This window comes from Trichosurus vulpecula, chromosome 4 (genome assembly GCF_011100635.1).
Source record: "Trichosurus vulpecula isolate mTriVul1 chromosome 4, mTriVul1.pri, whole genome shotgun sequence".
Taxonomy (NCBI): Eukaryota; Metazoa; Chordata; class Mammalia; order Diprotodontia; family Phalangeridae; genus Trichosurus; species Trichosurus vulpecula.
The window spans coordinates 181,925,741-181,947,727 of record NC_050576.1 but is presented as its reverse complement, the minus strand read 5'-3'; the positions used below and the strand labels follow the sequence as shown (position 1 = coordinate 181,947,727).

At 50.2% G+C, this 21,987-nt stretch overlaps 2 protein-coding genes and 1 long non-coding RNA gene across 3 annotated transcripts; 1 reads left to right on the top strand and 2 right to left on the bottom strand.

Moving 5' to 3' along the window:
- Nucleotides 1-1,521: 1,521 nt before the first annotated feature.
- Nucleotides 1,522-3,490, bottom strand: CCR10 (C-C motif chemokine receptor 10). The gene is made up of 2 exons (XM_036757503.1): nucleotides 3,438-3,490; nucleotides 1,522-2,697 (listed from the first exon to the last, which is right to left on the bottom strand). The coding sequence occupies exons 1-2, from the start codon at nucleotides 3,459-3,461 to the stop codon at nucleotides 1,636-1,638; spliced, it is 1,086 nt and encodes a 361-aa protein (XP_036613398.1). The 5' UTR covers nucleotides 3,462-3,490; the 3' UTR covers nucleotides 1,522-1,635.
- A 772-nt stretch (nucleotides 3,491-4,262) lies between these two features.
- On the top strand, nucleotides 4,263-21,892 carry CNTNAP1 (contactin associated protein 1). Its single transcript, XM_036757116.1, has 24 exons — nucleotides 4,263-4,341; nucleotides 4,878-4,979; nucleotides 5,125-5,318; nucleotides 5,531-5,678; nucleotides 6,180-6,383; nucleotides 7,137-7,321; nucleotides 7,695-7,838; nucleotides 8,337-8,598; nucleotides 9,909-10,058; nucleotides 10,390-10,561; nucleotides 11,050-11,156; nucleotides 11,321-11,440; nucleotides 11,847-12,050; nucleotides 13,796-13,952; nucleotides 14,149-14,276; nucleotides 14,715-14,900; nucleotides 15,597-15,818; nucleotides 17,420-17,659; nucleotides 18,233-18,586; nucleotides 18,790-18,917; nucleotides 19,099-19,192; nucleotides 19,753-19,998; nucleotides 20,105-20,152; nucleotides 20,548-21,892. The coding sequence occupies exons 1-24, from the start codon at nucleotides 4,278-4,280 to the stop codon at nucleotides 20,793-20,795; spliced, it is 4,107 nt and encodes a 1,368-aa protein (XP_036613011.1). The 5' UTR covers nucleotides 4,263-4,277; the 3' UTR covers nucleotides 20,796-21,892.
- On the bottom strand, nucleotides 8,510-8,991 carry LOC118848282. The gene is made up of 3 exons (XR_005010249.1): nucleotides 8,922-8,991; nucleotides 8,703-8,842; nucleotides 8,510-8,568 (listed from the first exon to the last, which is right to left on the bottom strand). It is a non-coding gene; the product is annotated as an uncharacterized LOC118848282 (long non-coding RNA).
- Nucleotides 21,893-21,987: the final 95 nt, after the last annotated feature.

The window sequence follows — 21,987 nt, the reverse complement described above, 5'->3', positions numbered from 1 at the left end:
AAGGAAGAAAACTTGTTGCTCTCTGACCGTGCCCAACTCCTTTCGGGGGGTGGGGGAACTGATGCAAGCACTTGGGCCACGGAGGGCAAGAATCGGAATCAGAATTTTCGAGCTCAAAACTTCCCCTAAAACTCGGGCTGGGAAGTTGGATCCTAGATGGGGCGGGGGGGGAGCCTGGGAGCTTTAGGCTAGGCTTAAGGATTACTTCCTCTCCCCTCCGACCCCCCTCCCCTCTCTACTCCCATTCCTGACACCTTCTCAGCCTCCTCCCTCAGGCACATGCAGTACTGGGTAGGAAGGAGTTAATCAAGTCGCTGGGTTGGGAGAAGGGGAAGACGAGGATTCAGGGGGAGGGGCCCAGACAGAGACCAGGCTTGCACAGGCGGAGGATCGGGAACGCGCGCTGCTGAGTCAGCAGCGCTTCCCTCAGTCTCTGGGTGAAGGGTTCGGGACTCGAGCCCCCAGCGGCTGGAGTGCGGTGACCTCTCTGGGAATCAGCGCCGCCTCCCCCCATCTCTCTCCCTCTCCCCCACGGCCCCTGGAGGAGGCTGAGGCCGAACTTGGAACGGTTTCCCAGATCCAGGCTCTACTCCGCCATAGGGGGTCCCCAGAGGAAAGGCCCGCAGGAGTTGAGAGGGAATATTGGGGAGGGGCTTCGCCGGGGCTCCGCCCAGACCCCACCCCGCCCCGCCCCACCCCTCTTCTGTCCACTGTAGAGAGCAGGCTCGGCTCTAGGCTGTGGAAAAAAAAAATACCCTTGGGGTCGGTCACGTGTGCCTTGGAGGTTCGCCACTGGTTAGAAACAGCAGGATTTAAAGGGACTTTCCCCAGAGGTCAGAGACTGACCTCCGCCAAAGAGATCCCTCGCTAGCTTGGACGAAGGAGAAGGTGGTCTCCTGGCATGGACACGCTTCTCACCCTTCTCCTCCCCTTTCCAGACCTTCTGCCCTTGACAGTCAGGAAGTTCTTCCCTCCTGCAGGCTCACCCCGTTTCCTCCGGCCCTGTGCGTAGAAAAGATGGAGAAAGGACTGCGAGAACTCCGCCACCCCCCCACCCCACCCCCCATTAAGACTTAGGAGGCAGGTCATTTCCCTCTCTGTATCTCAATTTGCTTCTCTGTGAAATGAGAGTGGAAGACGTTTTTCAGCTCGGATAGTCTATGAGGCAATCTATGCTAGAGACTTGAAAGCCCCTAACTGCAAACTGCTTGCTTTTGAAGCAATTTTCTTTACTACTTTGTTTTCTGTATGAAGCAATCTGCCCTCTCTCCCTCGCTCGTTGCAGTTTCCATCCCACATCAACTTTCTCTGGGGAACTTACACCTAGCCTCCCAGTGCCTTTCCATACAGGGCGTGAGGAGAGGGGCGGGGCAGTAACATGCTAGCCAGTCATTTCCAAGTTGGTGAATGAAAGCCCTAACAGTTGTTGATTACATCTAATTTTCAGGTAATCTTGCCCTTAATCAAGTTTGAATTTGAATTTTAATCTCAAAACAAACAAAAGAAATTCCCCTCAATTCCTGTCTCCCCATCCTCTCCTGTGTCACTTCCTTCCCCCAATACCATCCAATCCCCTGCTCTATTCTCCATCCATATACATATATACATCCCCAGTTCCTCGAGAACGAGAGTCCACTAAAAGGAGAGGCTGTGGGTCTCTGTGGGAGCTGAGCATGAAGAAAGACGGGGTCGGCGAGGACAGCGGCCTCGTTGACTGGATCTGTATCGGAAGCACCCACCTCGAAGCAATCTCCTGAGATCCTGGCGAAAGCGCAGCCCTAGAAAGGCGTAAAGTACAGGATTGAGGCCACAACGAGCCAGGGCCAGGCCGCCGGTCACCAATAGTGCCATATCCTTGCGCTTGCTAGCTGAACAACTTCGCTCTCTGGCAGTCAGTAGGTCTGTGGTGTCCAACAACAAGGCTAGGCTGTAGGGTAACTGCAGGACCACGAAAGCCACCACCAAGGCCACCACAACGCGAAGTGCTCGGCGACGCTCTGGCCCTCTGGCGGCCAACAGTGTCCGGCCCAACAGGGCGTAACAGGCCACCATGACTGAGAGGGGCAGCGCAAAGCCCAGGATCACTTGAGCCACGGCGCTGGCCCCCTTGACTGCCTGGGTCAGACCCTCAGGAAATACCAGTCGGCAACGCCTTTGACCATCTCGCTGCCCATCTTGACCATAGAGGAGAGAGGGCAGGGCCAGGAGCAGGGAAAGCAGCCAGATTGCTGCCGAGACCACATGGGTCTTCCCAGGAGCTGGGGGCCTGTGGCCCCCTGGGGAAGCCTGAGCAATGGCCACGTAACGATCAGCGCTTATGCAAGCCAAGAAGAGAAAGCCTGCATGGAAGGAGGCCGAGTAGAGGCCTGAGACTGTTCGGCAGAGAATGCTGCCCAGCGTCCATCCCTGCAGGGCTCCGGCTGCTGCGAAGGGCAAGGTCAATGCTAGAAGTAGATCTGCCAAGGCCAGCTGGAGCAAATGAGCTGAGGTTGGTGAGCGGGCTGTCCGGTGGGCAGCGAGGTGAGTGGCCAAAACAAGGCCATTGCCTGCCAGGCCAAAGGCGGCTACTGTGAGAGAGATACTTGGCTGAAAGGCCCTGCTGAAAGACTGGACATCAGCCTTATGGCATAGCTCTGGTAGAGTCACTGAAGGGTACACATCATCACTTTCCCCAGAGTAGAGAGTCCACCAAGTGACCTAGGGAAGAAAGGGAGAAGGAGATAGGGATAGATCTGAGAAGACACCCTCCACTAACACATTTGCTAGCCCCTGAGAGCTGCACCTAACACATTGTAAGCTAGGGGCAGTATTAGGATATTCTTCTCAAAACTAGCTCAAAACCAGACCACTGGGTGAGCATGTCTAGAAAGGTAAGGCTCTGGAGCAAATAGGGCTCAATTAGCACTTGTTGATTTGGCTTAATGTTCTATCTCCTTTCTTGATAGGGGGCCAATAATGCTGGTTATTCATTAGATATCAGGCTGGAGCCTCCCTGTAGTCCGGAAGGGGGTGGAGTGGGGAATTCTGCATATTCTGTTTTTGTCTCTGGTTTTCTTTGCCTGTCTTTCCGCTCCTCCCCTCACCCTACCCCCAAGACAGCTGTGCTGACCGCTCTTGGCCTGGTTCCCTCCTGGGAATCACTTGACCAACACGTTAGGGGATTCCCAGGGCTCAGGCCTCTTCTGATACCTAACTACTCTCTAGGTCAGGGCTCAGTGGTCCCTCTCACCTTGCTATAACCCTTAGATCCAGATTGTTCAAATGTCTGAGGGCAACACTGGTGTCCAGGATCAGGAGGCAGTGACAAGGAAAAAGAAAGTATGGACAGCTCCTGCCAAGCTGAGCAGCGCTGGGGACACCAATAACTACCCTCTGATCCTCCCCATACCCCAACCCAACCCCCATGTCCATCCCTCTAGCCTCACCCCGAGTCCCACCTGTTCCAGTGGTTCAGTCCCCATCTCCCCGCGAAACTGGTTTCCGAGGTGGTCTGGTTGGGGGAGAAGTTAAAACTTGTGGGACAGGAAGGAAGGGGCGGAGAGTGAGGGTGAGGGCGGGGAGGCTAAAGATTAGGGGCCCTTTGGTCCTGTTGTCCCCATCTCTCCCTATCCCCACTTTCCCTGCTTTATTCACTCTCCCTCCTCTTCTTCCTATCCCTGATCCTGGCATCCTGTCCTTCTTCCACTCCTGACCCCTTGTCACACATACACACCCCATCCCAACTTTTCTCTGAGCTTCCTAACATTGCCCCTTGCCTCTCTCTCGCAGGTTTGGCCCCTCCAAGTTGTTTTTCAAGAAAGTGCTATGAATTCAGTTATTACTGTTTTTTTTCAGAATCTAATGCACTGTACTTTAACAGAGATGATGCTCTCTCTTACAGCTTCTCCTATTTTCCAATTCCCCTACGTGCCCCAAGCTTTCTGTTTTTCCTCTATATTGTTGTCTTTAGAGATTTCTCCGCATCAACTCCCCCAACCCTCTCTAGTCTCATTTCCCGCTTGCTTGTCCGTGTTGCGTGCGCGCGCGCGGGGCCCTGGGAAGCGGCGCGTGAGGTGGGAACGCGAACCGGGCGGGGGAGGCTGGGGGATGTAAGAGGAGAAGACAGGGAAAGGCTGGGAGGGGGGAGAGAGGTGAGGGTGGGCAAAAAAGGGGGACGGAGATCGGGAGAGAGGGAGGAAGGGGAGAAGAGGGAAGAAAAGGAGAGAAGACTCTGGACCGTTAAAAATCGCGAGGGAACAACTGAGAGCTGGGCAGAGCCCAGGGCCCTTTTGGGCACTATGGGCACCCCGTTGCTCTGCATTCTGCTTGCAGCGGTCACTGGAGCCAGAGCCTGGGGCTGGTGTGAGTATCGGGCCGAGAGGAGAAGGGAGGACCTGCAACCAGGGAACCGAAAGATGCTGGCGGGCGGGTCTGGAATCCAGCCGCATTGCGGTTGAGGAATGGTGGTGGCGTGCCGTTAGTATAGAGGGGATTTCTTGAGCCTCCTTCCCAGTTTCGGGTCCTTTTCCCACACGCCTTCCGTCTCTCTCCCTTTCCCAGTGCCTCCGCAATGCAGCTCCGACACAAGGACCCCACTTTTTCCGCACCCCTCCCTTCTCTTTCTCTGCCCTTTCCCATAGCTCCCAACCTTCCCTGAGTTCTGGAGCTCTCAGGTCCTAGGTGTCGGGTCTGGTTGGGAAGCGATGTGACTGTTAATAGGCTGTAGGGGTTCTGCTGCAGCAGAGATCAGGGTAGGGTGGGGCAGGCGGGTAGGGGACTCTCTGACGCTTGGAAAAGCGGTACAAGGGGAGGAAGGAAAAGGCACTGACTAAAAGGAGAAAATTCGGTATGGTAGTGGAGGGCCGACACTGACCGCCTCTGGTCTACGGGTTCCCCAGATGGCTGTGATGAGGAACTGGTGGCCTCGCTGTATTCTCGCTCGCTGGGAGCCTCTTCCTATTACGGCTTCTTCACTGGGCCGCGCTTCGCCCGGCTACACGGTGAGGAGTACTGGGGCTCCGGAACACGGAATCTCTAGTGCATGCAAGACACCTAAGTGCGTGTGTGGGAAATCTCCCTGAGTGGAGTTGGGCGGGTATCAGATGGCCTTCTGGTTTGTGACATGCACTTTCTTGGGGTCTGCAGGCACAAGTGGATGGTCGCCTGCCATTGGAGACCGGAACCCTTGGCTACAGATAGACCTGATGAAGAAACATAAGATAAGGGCTGTGGCCACGCAGGGCTCCTTCAACTCATGGGATTGGGTCACACGCTATATGCTACTTTATGGCGACCGCGTGGACAGCTGGACGCCTTTTTACCAGCGAGGGCACAATTCGGTATTGGTGGTGGGAGCAGGAAGGCAAGGGGTTGTCCAAGGGAAAGCATTCTGGGGTTCCTAGTCCCTAATTTCAGTACCTCCCTCTCCACCAGATGGCCCTAGGGTGGGGTCAGCAGGTGGAGACTAGGGGAAGGTGCCTGTTGGATTGTGAGGGGTACAGACTCTGTAATTAGCCCTCTCATCGCTCTCCTCCTCCCTCTCTCCGGCTAGACATTCTTCGGGAACGTGAACGAGTCCGCAGTGGTCCGGCATGACCTCCACTACCATATAACTGCCAGGTACATTCGGATTGTGCCCTTGGCCTGGAATCCACGAGGCAAGATTGGCCTGAGACTTGGACTCTATGGATGCCCTTACAGTAAGAGGGAACTGAAGAAATGAATAATCTAAGGGTCTCCAGACTTATGAGCTTTGGTGGGGGAGGGGGAAGGAAAGAGGGAAAAAGCAGGATAACCAAAGGAGAGTTCAGTGGAAGAGGCTTAATTGAGGGCCCCAAGGCCTCAGAGCTCCCCCGGCTATGATTGGAGACTCTGGGTGGGAGCCAAGGGTGGGTATAGACAGTGGATTGGGTCTCAGGGTTTAGAAGTGCCAAGACAGGGAACAGAAAAATCATGGGTGAGTTGGAGGGGACCAGTGGCTGAGGCAGGCTTGGGCTTGGAGCAAGGACAGACTAGGCTTCCTAGCCCATTTCTGACACATACATACTTGTATTAACTGGACAGATCCCTTAAACCTCTCAGATTTCTCATCTGATCAAACTTATCTCACTGGGTCCTTGTGAGGATCCAAAATTAGGCCTTGAAAGCATAGTGTAAACCTTCCAGTGCTAGATGAATTCAGCTATTACTGTTCCTTTCAGAGTCAGACGTGCTATACTTTGATGGGGATGATGCTATCTCCTACCGATTCCCCAAGGGGGTCAGCCGTACCCTATGGGATGTCATAGCCTTCAGCTTTAAGACCGAAGAGAAAGAAGGGCTGCTTCTGCACTCAGAGGGGATTCAGGGCGACTATGTGACTCTGGAACTCAAGAACGCTCAATTGTGGATGCACATGAGCCTCGGTGAGTGTACCACAGGGGCCCCATTCAGGACTGGTTACACAGGGAAGATCTCTCCACTTTGGTCACACTTGACTTCTGATCCCTCATGCAACCTCCTTTACCCAAAACCAAACCCCTGCTTCTCACTCAGTCTCTGACCTTGGCCACGGCCTCTTTTTAATGTTTTTTTTGGGGGGGGTGGGGGGAGGGCACTCTCTAGGAATCCCATGGTTCCAATTAGTCCAGGCAACAAGTGAAGTGTCATGGAAGGAGCATGAGGTTTGGAGTTAGAGGACCAGGTTAAAATCCTGCCTTGGTTCCTTATAGGCGTTTAGAGAAATCACTTCCCACTCGGAGTTTGTTTCTTCCTCTGTAAAATCTCTAAGGTTCTTTCTAGTTCTAAATCCTTGCTCTTTGTATCCTCAGCACACAGCACAAAGTTTGGCACAAAGTAGGAGCTTAATGAATACTTATTGGTTGATTAGTGAGATGTGAACACAGTTAATGATAATAGCTAGTATTTATTTATCCTTTCAAGATTTGCGAAATGCTTCCCCAGCATTTTTGCATTTGATCCCCACACCGACCCTGTGAGGTAAGTGCTGTTATCCCCATTTCATAGATAAGGAAATTGAGGTTCAGAGCTGTTAAATGACTTGCCCAGTATCTGAGTCTGCATTTGAATGCAGGTCTTTCTGGTTCCTATCTGCCATCACGGCTGTTCTCTTCGTGTTTTCTCTCCCTTCTTCGCCTCCCTCCCCTCACTCCTTCCAGGTAGCAGCCCTATTCATGCCAGCCCGGGCCATACGACTGTATTCGCGGGTGGCGTCCTCAACGACTTGCATTGGCACTACTTGCGGCTAGATCGCTTCGGTAGAGACGTCAACTTGACGTTGGATGGCGAAGTGCAGCGATTCCTGCTCAATGGCGACTTTGAGAAGCTAAACCTAGACACAGAGGTGATGGGGGGAGAAGGGGGAGGAAGGAATACGGACGAATCGAAGGGAGCGTAGAATCACGCTTTCTGAAGGTGGAGGGAGGTTCGAGGATACGAATGAGGCAGGTGCATGTAGAAGATACACGAGGGAGTCCCTTTTGAGAAAGGGGTGTGGCGGGGACACCCGTAGAGTTGGGGCACAACATGTGTAAACACGAGAGTTCGAGTGTGCGTGTGACAAATAGTATAAATCTAGGATGCTATTGGGGCGAAATTTGCTCCGCTGAAAACCCATCCTGGGTGGGTAGAAATCTTAGAATTGAGATGGATATGGAAAACTGGGGTGATTTGAGGTGACTGACACCCTGCCACTGGTACGCATCATTTTCCTGCAGATGTTTATAGGAGGTATAGTCAGGGCTAGGCAGAAGAACCTTGCTTACCGGGAAAATTTTCGCGGCTGCATGGAAAACATAATCTTTAACCAAGTCAACATCGCCGACCTGGCTGTCCAGGGTCATTCCCGGATCACTTCTGAGGCCAGTATGCGGGAGAAGTGGAGAGGGCAGGAGAGTTGGGGACACGCGGGACCCCATATCGGGCTTCAGGACCGTAAGGGAATATGGGGGTGATGGGAAGAAAGGGAATGGGGTCACGCCCTGAGCTGCTCTTCCCCCCTGGAGGGAGGCTGTCTCCTAGGCTACCATATCGATCCGCAATCAGGATCGATACAGGCTGACTCAGCTCCGTCTTCTCTCTGGCCACAACAAACAGCAGATGGGGACCGGGGAGGGGGATGGTGGAAATGACCTTCCCTTCCCCCGCTAATCTCTTCTATGTAAGGTGTGTCCAGAAGCAGGCAGTGCACCAACTTTCCCCCTCCCCACCCAGATCCCTGATCCATGAGAGAAAAAAACTGAGTCAAAGGGCAAGGGGACAGGAAAGAGATGGAAGTATTAGCTAGGCCCTGCTGGTTGTATGACCCTCGCAGATACTTACCCTGACCGGGCCTGGTTTTCGAATTCTCCCCGCTATAGGGCAAGGTGGCTTTCCGGTGCTTGGATCCAGTCCCGCACCCTCTCAATTTCGGCGGCCCACACAACTTCGTGCAGGTGCCCGGCTTCCCCCGCCGCGGCCGCCTTGCTGTTTCCTTTCGTTTTCGGACCTGGGATCTTACAGGGCTGCTGCTCTTCTCGAGCCTGTCCGACGGGCTGGGCCACGTGGAACTGATGCTCAGTGACGGGCAGGTCAATGTGTCCATTGCTCAACCTGGGCGCAAGAAGCTACAGTTTGCAGCGGGTGCGGGCGGCAGGGGAGGGGTATGGGCGGGGGAGGGAAAGAGAGCTGGAGCGGAGCGGGGAGGGAGGTGTCCCAGGACACCTTCAGCCCCAGAGCTTTCCTACCTGGTCCTAGATAAGGGGGCGTGGTGTCCTCCACTCCCTAAGGGGGCCCGATGTGCTGAAAAGAGCCCTTGGTGTCAGAAGAACGAGGTTGGAGTCCTATCATTATGCGCTTGAGGAAGTCTTTTAAACTCTGAGTTTGACTGGTAAAATAGGCATAATACCACTTATATTACTTACCAGAGTTGTTATAGGAAAACATTCTAAAGATGCCACACATACATTACTACGATTGTTGTTAATATTCCGAAAGGCAGTCAGTTTCGGTAAAGAATGGAGGGCTGACCCTTTGGACTCAGGAAAAGCGAGGTCCAAGACTTGCTTCTGTTTCTATTGGTCATAGTCTCAGGCAACTCTCGCTGATGATTAGTTGTAGAGAAGTTGCTGATTAATAGAAGAGATTTCCGTACTGGGAATTCCCCAAAACAGTGAAATCACAGGTCTAGTTTTTAAAAAAAAATTGGGGGGAGTTAGGAAATCTCTGCCCTGTTTACAATTTACTCTCTGAATAATATTCTAGTTCATGTCTTCAGGCCACGCATGTTTTCAAGGAAGTGAGAGTGGGGGAAGAAGACTCCTAAGAATCAGGGCATCTGGCTGTTCAAACCTTGTCTCTGCCACTCACTAGTTAGGTGAACTTACACGAAACTTCCCCATGTATCATGGATTTAGTGCTTAGAGGCCATTCCCCTCCCCCGTCAATTTAGGAGAGGAAGTCGACCCAGAAGGGTTAATTAAATTGCCCAAGGTCAACCAAGTTCAGGAGGAAATTAGGCTAGGGAGTTTGTTTTATCCTTGAAGTATAGGCGCCTCTAAAGATTTTTGAAGAGCAGAGTTACATGGTCAGATCTATGTCTTAATAAAATTATTCTGTCAGCTGTGTGGAGTATAAATTGAGGGGAGAGTCTTGAAACAAGAAGACTGATTAAGAGGTTAGTGCAATAATCCAGGCAAGAGGGAGTGAGAGTCTGAACCAGAATGGGGATTATGTGAGTGGAGGGAACAGAAGAGATTCAAGAGATGTTCTAGAGGTAACTGATTGGACACGGGCAAGTGAGAGAGAGAGGAGTCTTGGAAGACTGAAGAGATCATATTTGCATTGCCTACCTTAAGGGCTGTTGGGTGACTATGATGAATATAAAACTCCATCTGATTATGACCTGTTGGGAGCATTCCTTGTGACTTGTGGTCTCTCTTCTCTGCCTGAAGGATACCGCCTCAATGATGGGTTTTGGCATGAGGTGAATTTTGCAGCACAAGAAAATACAGCAGTAATCAGTATAGATGATGTTGCTGGAGCTGAATTCCGAGTCTCTCATCCCCTTCAGATTCGTACTGGAATTTCATACTTCTTTGGGGGTGAGTGGTAGCCAAAATTGCCAACCTCTTGTTCCCATCCCAACAGACACCCAGGAGAATTCACAAGTAGGACAAGGGGTTTCCCCATTGTCCTTGACCCCACAAGGTTGGGTTTTTCTCCTATTGCCACCTGAAGGCATTGCCCCTCTCCAGTGCAGTATCTCCTTCCATGATGTTTGTGTATGTGTGCATCTATATGTGTGTGTAAGGGGTAGGAGGTGGGGAATGGTGGGTTCCATATTATTTAGTCTTCCCTGCCCCTTTCCCCTCCAGGGGAGAGTGGATGGTTACTTGTTCCAGGGTTGGTCACAGGGATGTTTGGTTGATCCAGGTTGTCCCAAACCAGCTGGCATCTGGGGCTGCCATTCCAACCAGACTGCATTCCATGGCTGCATGGAGCTGCTTAAGGTGGATGGGCAGCTAGTCAACCTGACTTTGCTGGAATTCCGTCGGCTTGGAAGATATGCTGAGATCCTCTTTGACACATGTGGTATCACTGACAGGTGCACAGAAGCCTCCCTTTCACCGAAGAGGCAAACTTCCCCAAACCCTCCCCCAAAGTCTCAGAATGGAAGTGATTGACCATGCTCTCTTCCTGCCCTGTTCTCAAGATGCATTTCTACCACCTCCCCTCATAGAATGATTCTTTTTCTCCTGTCCTGTCCCTCCTTGAAGTGACATATGCAATGGGGCCAACGGGGCATATGCCCCATTGTACCTGGGAGAGAAGTGGGGGACTGGGAATCCGTCTCCCCTGTCCTTTGGTAGGAATAAGGTAGGAGCAGCAGTGGCCTGCATTCCCAGATACTCTGCCACACCTTGCCTTGGTCCTGGGCAGAGTGTTGCTCTACCCTGGCTAATTATTCTGTTTCTAGTGTGGAAAAAGAGAAATTGTGTTGGTGAAGGGAATGTAAGGAGAACCTTCCCTTTCTTTTACCTTATTTCCCATGATTATCCCACTTTTCTGCCTGGTGCTATCCCACATCCCCAGGTGCTTCCCAAACCCGTGTGAACATGGGGGCCGCTGCTATCAGTCCTGGGATGACTTCATCTGCTACTGTGACCTGACAGGCTACAAGGGGGAGATCTGCCACCAGCGTGAGCCGGGGGGGTGGGGTGATGAGGGTATAAGAGGATTACCTGTTTTCTGATGGGTAGAACAGATGGGGAAGGGAGCTGGGAGTGCATTGGGGTGCCTGGGGGTGGACAGAAGCTGTTTCTCTAGGCCCCCTCACTCTGGGCTTGCCTCTCCACTCTACCAGCTCTGTACAAAGAATCATGTGAAGCCTATAGGCTCAGTGGGAAGACCTCTGGGAATTTCACCATTGATCCGGATGGCAGTGGCCCATTAAAGCCTTTTGTTGTGTACTGTGACATCCGAGGTAGGTGGGTCATTGGACTAGCCAGGGAACCTGAAGTGGAATTATGGGTCAGGATAGAGAGAAGGCAGAGATGGCTATGCCCATAGGAAGTGGGGAATGGTGGTTTGGCTAGAACAGTTCGGTTAGATGGGGATTAAACTGGAAGCTAGGAAGTAGATTCTGGGAGGGCAAGACAAGATTTAGTAATCTGCTTTTGCAGGTAACTGCTAGTCTTCTACCCCCTTCCCGTGCTATTCCCAACTGCAGTCAGGATACTATGTAATAGGCCCAGGCCAAAGGGCTGCAATTCTATCCTTGTCACATTCTAATTATTCTTCTAAACTCTGAGTGTGGGAAATGGAAAGGTATCAAGAAACCTCATCTTCAGAGAGAGGCCACCCACTCTCATTCTCACCCCAACTTCCAGAAAACCGGGCATGGACAGTGGTACGCCATGATCGGCAGTGGACGACTCGGGTGACAGGCTCAAGCCAGGACCGCCCATTCCTGGGGGCTATCCAGTACTGGAATGCATCCTGGGAGGAGGTCAGTGCATTGGCCAATGCCTCTCAACATTGTGAACAGTGGCTTGAGTTCTCTTGTTATAACTCCCGGCTGCTCAACACTGCAGGTGAGAGAAGATATAATTAAAAGAACATTAATGGAGAAATCTTAGTGGTAGTCTAGGTCAGCAGTTTCTGAACCTTTTGTGTGTGTGTGTGTGTGTGTGTGTGATGGTGGCAATCTGGGGAAGCCTATGGAAGGAACTCTTCTCAGAATGACATTCTTATGTGCATAAAATAAAATACATAGGATTACAGAGGAAACCAGTTACAATGATTACGTATTGATATAATGGTTATATGTTTATTTATATATATTGCTATATAGTTATATTGTTAACTGTACAGTTATCAAGATATTAGAAGAACAAACTCATAGACCTCAAGTTAAGAATCATTGATCTGTGGTAGCTAGGTGACGCAGTGAGTAGAGCACCTGCCCTGGAGTCAGGAGGACCTGAGTTCAAATGTAACCTCACACACTTGACATACTTACTAGCTGTGTGGCCTTGAGCAAGTTACTTAACCCCAATTGCCCTGCCTTCCCCCCTCCAAAAAAAAAAAAAAGAATCACTGATTTAGTCCAACCCCCTTATCTTTAGAGGGGAAAACTGGGTGACTCAAAGTTACATTGCCAATTACCAGCCAAATACTCTCGGTGCTATTGTGATTCCTTTGTGTCCTAGCTCTTAGCGACCCCGTGGACTTGTCTATTGGGTTTTCTTGGCGAAGATACTGGAGTGGTTTGTCATTTCCTTCTCCAATATGGCTCCATTTTACACACGAGGTATTGAGGCAAATAGAGGTTAAGTGACTTGCCCAGGGTCACATAGCTAGTACGTCTGAGGTCAAATTTGAACTCAGATCTTCTTGACTCCAAGCCTAGTGCTCTATGCACTACACCATCTGGGCTGCTTACCTGATTCCTTCCTTGTCCAGTGCTTTTTCTGCTCTCTGTTCTAGTGGAGTGCTAGCAGGGGCAGCGGCAGAGGAAGGGTTGCTTGATATGATTAATGACAAGACTAGGAAGGTATTAGGAGGGACTAAAGGAAGGTTATTGCATAAAGAAGTGTGTGTATGTATGTGTATGTGTGTATGTGTATGTGTATATTTGTGTATGTATATGGGTGTGTGTATGTGTATATGTGTGTATGTGTATTGTGTATATGTGTGTATGTGTATATGTGTGTGCATATGTGTGTGCATATGTATGTGTATATGTCTGTGTGCATATGGGTGTGTATGTGTATATGGGTGTGTGTATGTGTATTGTGTATATATGTGTATGCACATGGGTGTGTGTATGTGTATGTGTGTGTGCATATGTATGTGCGTATATGTATGTGTATATGTGTGTGTGCGCATATGGGTGTGTGTATATATGGGTGTGTGTGTATATGGGTGTGTGTATGTGTGTATGTATATGGGTGTGTGTGTCTATATGTGTGTGTGTGTGTATGTATATGGGTGTGTGTATGTGTATTGTGTATATGTGTGTATGTGTGTGTATGTATGGGTGTATGTGTATTGTGTATATGTGTGTATGTATATGGGTGTGTGTATGTGTATGTGTATGCATGTGTGCATATATATGTGTGTATATATGTGTGTGTGCATATGGGTGTGTGTGTATGTATATGGGTGTGTGTGTATGTATGTGTGTATGTATATGGGTGTGTGTGTGTGTGTGTGTGTGTGTGTGTTGTGGGGAAGTATGGTGGACAGAGAGAGAGGAGGCTTGGGTGGGGATATCTAGGGAGACCAAAAGACAATAGTCCCTAGAGAACTCACCCTCACTTCTCTACATCTCCAGGTGGCTACCCCTTCAGCTTCTGGATAGGTCGGAATGAGGAGCAGCATTTTTACTGGGGGGGATCTCAGCCCGGGATCCAGCGCTGTGCCTGTGGCCTAGATAAGAGCTGCGTGGATCCCACCTTGTTTTGCAACTGTGACGCTGATGAGCCCCAGTGGTGAGATGGCAGGGGTGGCTTCAAATCCTGAAGAGTCTCAGGGGCCTCTGGGGGATGCCGGGAGGCTTGAAAAAGTCTAGAGCTCATTCACTTATTCAAAAAATTTTAAAAATACAGTCCCTTTCCTCATATCCTAACAGGGGCTAACCTGATATCATCTGCCCCCAGTTCTCACCCTTGGTCCCCTGCCCTACAGGAGAACAGACAAAGGACTGCTGACCTTTGTGGACCACCTACCAGTCACACAGGTGGTTGTTGGTGATACTAACCGATCCAACTCAGAGGCCCAGTTCTTCCTGAAGCCTCTTCGTTGCTATGGCGACCGTGAGTGACAAGCCCACAAATGGACATTTCTTCAGCTCTGGTATCCAAGCTGTCTGACCCAAGTTTTCTCTGTGGTCTCCAAGTTCTCCTTTTCTGACTCCTATCTCTGTGCTCACCATCCCCTGTCTTTTCTGTATCTCCTTCCACTGATACCTCTCCAGTCTCTGGGGCCTTCCATCTCAAATAGAAGACTATTTCTACCCATGTATTGGAAACACTGTACTCTGATGGCATCCACCCTCCCAACCCCCCACCATTCCCCTTCTCCCTCCCCAGTTTCTCCTTTGACTCTGGTGTCTCTATCCCCTTCCCTTATCCTCCATATCCCTCTCGCTCCTCATAGTACTTTCTCATCCTTTGTTTCTCCATGTATTTCCTAAGAAGCTCTGATGGTTTCCTGTTCCATCACCACTTTGCTTTCCTCTCTGTGCCCCTCAGGGAACTCCTGGAATACCATCTCTTTCCACACTGGTGCTTCTCTGCTCTTCCCGCCCATCCGTGCCAACTACAGTCTTGATGTCTCTTTCTATTTCAAGACCACAGCAGACTCAGGTGTCTTCCTAGAGAATAAGGGAGGCCGTCCATGCCAGTGGCGACGACCATACCTTCGGCTTGAACTCAACAGTGAGTGGGTTAAGACATGGCGGGGAGGGATGTGAAGGATACAGGGAGGGATACAGGAAACAAGGACAAGGATGATGTTAAAGATACAGTTGAGACCTTGGGAAAGGACTGGGTGGGGAGTGTAATGAGGGAAAAAGGAGGTCATGGTCAGAAGGGGATTGAGACATTATAGTTCTCAAACTTCTTGAGTATGAGAAGCAACATAAAATTGTGAAACTCCAATGCCTCGGTGGTGTCAATGTCTCACCCAGCTGTGAGAATTACATACATGACAGCGATCGTTGTATTGGTAACTGTTGATTAAGAAAATACTTGACCGGATAGAGATCTCTTGTAATAATGTTGACCTAGAAGTTGAAAACCAAGGATCTGGTCCAACTTTCTCTTTTTAGAGATGAGGAGAAATTGACATTTTAGAGATGAGAAGAAATTGGCCAATTTTTGACCCAAATCTTATGGGTCAGAGATTTACCCTAAATTGCACCTAACTCTAGATAGAGATATGCCAAGATAGGGAAGGTTGGGGGTCTGGGTTTATGAATGCATCTGGAAGGATTTTGTGGGGTGTTTAGAGAGGTTAAGGGGTGAACATGTGATGAAATCTTCAGGGGTCTGGGGGGATCCTAGGGTTTGGAATTGGACGGGGATCGAGAGGTAACTTGGTTGTGCTCCCTTACTCTTCTCCCCATGCTCTAGCCTCTCGAGATGTAGTTTTTGCCTTTGATGTGGGAAATGGTGATGAAAACCTCACAGTCCATGCTGAGGACATGGAATTTAATGATGATGAGTGGCACCTGGTCCGGGCTGAGATCAATGTGAAACTGGCCCGGCTCCGAGTTGACCATCGGCCTTGGGAGATTCGGCCGATGCCCCTCCAGACCTACATCTGGCTAGAGTATGATCGGCCTCTTTCTGTTGGTGAGCAGGGACTCCCATTTCTAGAACTAAAGTAGTCTCTCATCTTGTTTATAAACAAGCCATGGTCCTGCTCTATGTTTTCTAGCATTTCAATTCTACATTGCCTTCTATTGATCCTTTCCCTTCCTATCATCCTGTCTACCTTGTGAAGGTACATGGGCCCCACCAAGTCTATGAATCATTTCCAGATTTACTCTAAAAGACTTGCCCATGATTCTTTTTAAAATCAGTTTATATGGAGAATTGGACCATTTTGAACCCCTATGGCTCTGTTGCCTTTGCTACATTTCCAGAGGAAGGTAGTCACTATCAGAATATGTTGAGCTTTGGGTACCTGGGGCAGCTCTTTCTTCTGGGACACAAGCCACAGGTGGGGTAGCTAGGTGGCACAGTGGATAGAGAGTACTGGGCTTGGAACCAGGGAGATTTGTCTTCATGAATTAAAATCTGGCCGCAGTCACTTATTATCTGTGACTCTGGGCAAGTCACTTAACCCTATTTGCCTCAGCTTTCTCATCTGTAAAATGAGCTGGACAAGGAAATGGCAAACCACTTCAGTATCTTTGCCAAGAAAACCCCAAATAGGGTCAGGAAGAGTCAGAAATGACTGAACAACAACAAACCACATATGGGGTTTTAAAAGTGCAGAGCTGTTTACAAATATATGGAAAATGATCCATGAACTTAATGGACATTAACCAGCTAGCTAATTGGCTAGTCTGGCTCACTGGCAATAAGCTTCCTAGTCTTAGCTAAGGGAAGCAGGCCTAGGATCCATGAGGCTAGACTTGGCATCTTTGGCCAGGAGAGATACTGAAGCAGCTAGGTGCCGCAGTTAGGCTTGGAGTCAGGAAGATGTCAGTTGAAATCTTGCCTCAGATATTTACTAGCTGTGTGATCCTTGGGCCAGTCACTTAACCTCCCTCTATCTCAGTTTCTTCATCTGTAAAATGGGATAATGATATCACGCATCTACCAGGGTTACTGTGAGGATAGTATTTGTAGAGCACATAAAGTGCTATCTATATAAGTGCCAGCGTTATTATTATAGAGCACCTTGCCTTTCCAGTGTTCCATGGGACTCTTCTTCCTTGGCCAAAGATGTCTGTGGGAGTCCTTCATTCTGCCCCTCTATAACTCAGCTCCAGTTTGTCCCATATGTAGTCACTGATATAGCATATCTTTAGAGTAGACAGAAGCCTTAGAGTTCATCTGATCCAATCCTTCCATCTTACAGATAAGCAAAGAGCCGTAGAAATGAAGTGACTTCCCCAAGGTCACACAATTAGCAAGTAGTAGAATGGGGATCCGGCCCCTGATTCTCATTCTGAAGCCAGTGCTGTTTCTACGGCACCAGTCTGGCTTCCCGTTATTATTTCCATTAGCCGTTCATGAGGCTTCAGCTCAATTAATTACCAAGGCTCTCTGGGAATAGTCAGAGGAATATAAACCACATAGGCTTATTTTTTTTTTCTCTATTCCTGTCCCAGAAGCACAGAAGAAATATCTCATTGGGCCCCTTCCCTCTCTCTAGCTCGTAGTTCACCACTACTTCCCAATCGGAACACTTTCAGGTTTTGTCATGACTTTTGCTCCTGTAGGCTCTGCAGAGCACAAGAGGCGTCCCTTCCTGGGTTGCTTACGGGCAATGCGCCTAAATGGAATTACCTTGAACCTGGAGGGCCGTGCCAATGCCTCAGAGGGCACCTCACCCAACTGCACAGGCCGTTGTCTTCACCCAAAGCTCCCCTGTTTTCATGGTGGACGGTGTGTGGAACGGTATAGCTACTATACATGTGACTGTGATCTTACAGCCTTCGAAGGGCCCTACTGCAACCATGGTCAGTGGAGGGGGTGAGGTTGGGATCTTGGGGGATGTGGGGCAGCCACAGAGGGCTGGACAGGAGGGGAATACATAGACAAGCATCCTTTTTGAGAATTGAGTGGAGAGCATTAGCGCCATCCTCAGGGTAGGGTATTTCTCCTAGGCCCCATGCTCTAGGGAAACTTGTTATAGCAATTTGGTGACGGCTGGGGGTGGGACAATCAATTGTTCTCCTAAAAGGTTTAAAATCTCATATCCCTGCCTCCAAACAAATAACACACTTTTCAATTTCACCATCACCAAGGCAAAAGAGTAGGACTGGGGTTTATGCAGTGTGATTGTATCTCCCCTAGTCTGCCTTTGAGTGGCCATTGGGGTGGAGGGGGTGGAGAGGGATGTAAGTTAACAGTGATGTAAGGAGAATTGAGATGGTAGAAGGACATGAGGGGACACAAAAAGGAAAGGTAGAAAGACTAAGAGAATTAAAATAGAGGTGGTCGATAAGAAGTGTCTTGATTCAATGAGCACAGCATCCTGTGCTGCATGGTCTGGGGTTGCAGCAGGCCTCTGACATGTCACCTGTCCCTAGACATCGGCGGGTTCTTTGAGGAAGGCACCTGGGTGCGCTATAACCTGCAGTCAGCCCTTCGCTCCGCCGCTCAGGAGTTCTCCCACATGCTGAGCCGCCCGGTGCCTGGCTACGAGCCTGGCTACGTCCCTGGCTATGACACCCCTGGCTACGTGCCTGGATATCATGGTCCTGGTTACCAGCTCCCTGACTACCCCCGGCCGGGTAGGCCGGTGCCTGGTTATCGGGGGCCAGTCTACAATGTCACTGGGGAGGAGGTCTCTTTCAGTTTCAGTACTACCTCTGCCCCAGCAATCCTGCTCTATGTTAGCTCCTTTGTCCAAGATTACATGGCTGTTCTCATCAAGGAGGATGGTGAGTTCTCTGTAGGCATACTGCATGCCCCTCAGTTGCAGATGCTCCTTAGTATCTCCCATCATTCCTGTGTCCAACCCAGGGACCAATTCCCCCTTCTCCCTAGGCACTCACAAGGGATGGGGACAGCAGGGCGTGGGGAGGGTGTTGGCTACCCAGATTGGGGGGAGTGGTGTTATGTTGGCAGCTCCCCTCCCCTGCAGGGACCCTGCAGCTGCGCTACCAGTTGGGTACTAGCCCTTATGTGTATCCACTGACCACCCGGCCAGTCACTGATGGTCAGTCCCACAGCATCAATATCACTCGTGTCTACAGAAGCCTCTTTATCCAGGTAGGTAAAGGAGGAGGGGAGTGTCACGGGGGATGGCAAAGCATGAGCTGGACTAGGATCCATTTAGGAGAATCTTTCAAAAGGGTAGACATTAGTCTGTCTCATCATTGTCCGCATGAAGTTACGGGTGTCTATTTGGCCTACCCCTGAGATCACATGTGTTTTGTTTGCCGTATTCTAGGTGGATTATTTCCCAATGATGGAACAGAAATTCTCATTGCTTGTGGATAGTCAGTTGGACTCACCAAAGGCCTTGTACCTGGGGCGTGTTATGGGTAAGGTGTTCTGGGGAGTCTGCAGTTAGGAAATGGATGGCCAGGGAGCTAAGACTGAGAAATCTTGGGAACCTGGGGAAGGAGTCACAACGGATAAAGAATGAGTTATGAAGAGTTCAGGGAGAAGAGGCACGACTAGGGTAGGGCAATGGGGGCCTTGTCCCAGGGCAACAAATTTTAGGAGGCTGATAGTATTGATGCTCCTTTGATAGCATAAAAATGCATCAGTTTAGCACCTAATTTGCAAGAAAAATTAGTTAAAATACAAAGTTGCCTAATAGTAGGTGCTTCTTTCCTCTTGCTGCTATACTCCAGGTAAGCCCCACATGCCTACCATGGTAGTGCACTTATTGGGTTTGGGGGTCTCTGCCCAAAAGGTATGTTGTCCGTAGGGTTGTCTCTTCACCCTCCAACTAAATTTGCCTTTAAAAGTTGATATGAGGATTTTTTTTTTTTTGTTCAGTGCTGAGTCTGAAAAATCCTAGTTACAGGTCTGCCAAGAAGTGACCATCGCTCTCCTTTCACTGGGGATTTGCCCCTTTCTTTTCTTCAATCTCCAGAGACAGGAGTGATTGATCCTGAGATCCAGCGTTACAACACACCGGGCTTTTCAGGTTGCCTCTCAGGTGTTCGCTTCAACAATGTGGCCCCGCTCAAAACCCATTTCCGGGGTCCCCGCCCATTTCCCCGTGAGATTTCTGAAGCCCTGCGTGTTCAGGGGGATCTGGCTGAGTCCAACTGTGGTGCTATGCCACACTCTGGCTTTGAGGTGCCTCCTGAGCTTGATCCTTGGTACCTGCCACCAGGTATGTGCCCCAGGGCAGGGGAGAGTGCGAGGGGTTTCCTCCTGAGAAGGAAGCATAGTGTCAGACCCTAGGCTTTCTAGTGACTAGGCATCTCATTCTCTTACAGACTTCATCTACTATCACGATGATGGCTGGGTCGCTATCATCATAGGCTGTGAGTAGCAGTTACTTGTTTCGAGTACTCCCTTCTAACACATGTCCCCTGTTCCTTAGAGCACATGACCAGGTCTGGGGATGGTCATACAGGAAGAGGCTAGAGAGGGCTGCAGTAAAAGGCAGTGGGATCTTTTGAGGGTTGGGGGCTTTTAAAGCACGTGAAGATCTTTACTGCTCAGATGCAAACCATTTCTACCTAGGAGTGGGATGGCATGGAATGGGGAGTAGAGTTTGGGGTAAACACCAGAAGTTCAGACATGAAACCTCTGAATGTCAGGGAGTCAGTTCCTCTGAGGGTTAAGAAATAGTTACACATAGCTTCAGCACAAGTTGGGCAAAGATATGTACATAAAAATGCCCAGGACCCACAATAATCTTTTCCTTTTCTGCCAGTTGTGGTGACTCTCTTGCTGCTGGGGCTGGTGGGACTGTTGGTCCTCTTCTACCTGCAAAATCATCGATACAAGGGTTCTTACCATACTCATGAACCCAAGGCCACTCATGATTACCACGCTGCTAGGAAGACACCTTTACCCCCTTCTACTCCTGCCAGGGCCCCCGTCCCCCAGCCCCCAGCCCCTGCAGCTGCCATTCGGGAGCAGAACCTGCCCCAGATTCTGGAGGAGGCCCGTTCCGAATAAATCAGAGGAGGGGCTTATGGGATAAAGTCCCTCTCCTCAGACCCTGACACCCTCCTCCCTTCCCTCTTGCCCACTCATCAAGGGCATCAGGCCTCCTTCCCTGAGTGGGCTCTGTCCACCTAGAGGAAACCTTTTCCTGTCCATTTTCATAGGCAGAGTTGCAGTTTGGGACCAAAGGGAGAGGCAGAGCTTCACTGCCTCGAGCCAAATGCCCATCCCTTTCCTTCTATCCACCCTCCCCCAACCCCCACTCACTCAGGCTCCTGGCCCAGTGCCTGCCTGGCAGGAGATGTTTGGGGTGGAGATGGGCATAGGCACCTCCCACCATCTCTGCCCTAGCCCCATCTCCAGCTGCTACAAGGGATTAACAACTGTGCGCAGGGGGAGATTATCTGCTTCCCCCCATGTAGACAGTCTCAGCAGGGACAGATGTGGGGGTTACCCAGGATGTGGGGGGAGGAGGCTGCTAAATCATTTCCCCAAGCCTCCCCTCTGTCCTGCAGGATGCCTTCTATCGGTTTCCAGCATAGTAGGGAGTGAGGCGCACTCCCTTCCCTAACCTGCTCTCCCCCTTTTAGTGAGGAGTCCACAAGGCTTCAGCTTAGCACCCCTGCTACTTCATATGCTTCAGTCAAAGCCATAAGCCAAAACATGCAAGGTAGAGAAATTTAGGCAGACCCTTTAATAACCTTCTATTCCCCTCCCACTTTCCCAAGGATGCGCAATAACTTTGGTGTCTGCTTAAAGGCCCATACCGCTCTCCAATGCATGAGAAGCACCCCTCCCTCCTATGCTCAGATGCTGCTTCATGTGCCCAGGAGATCACGTTCTTTATACTTTTTTTGTTGCAAAGTCTCTCCAGAAGATCTCTATATTGCAGTAATTTTTTAAATTCTTGATTTATATATAAAAACAAAAACAAACCCAGTCAAGTGTTCTGTCCCATGTTGTACCCTGTGGTCTGTGGTTTGCTCCTCTTGTTGGAGGTCTCAGAAGTTCTGCTGGTCACTCCCCCAACCTGGACCTCTCCTATCCATACTAAGACAGACCCTGTTGTGTTGACAGAGACTCCAATAAAGAGAGTGACAGAGCTGGTCTTCGTGTGGTGGCAGATGCTACAGTTGTTGGGGAGAGGAGTGGGAGCAGGATGAGGTGCATGAGAGTGGGGAGGGCTGAATCCAGGACCCCTTTG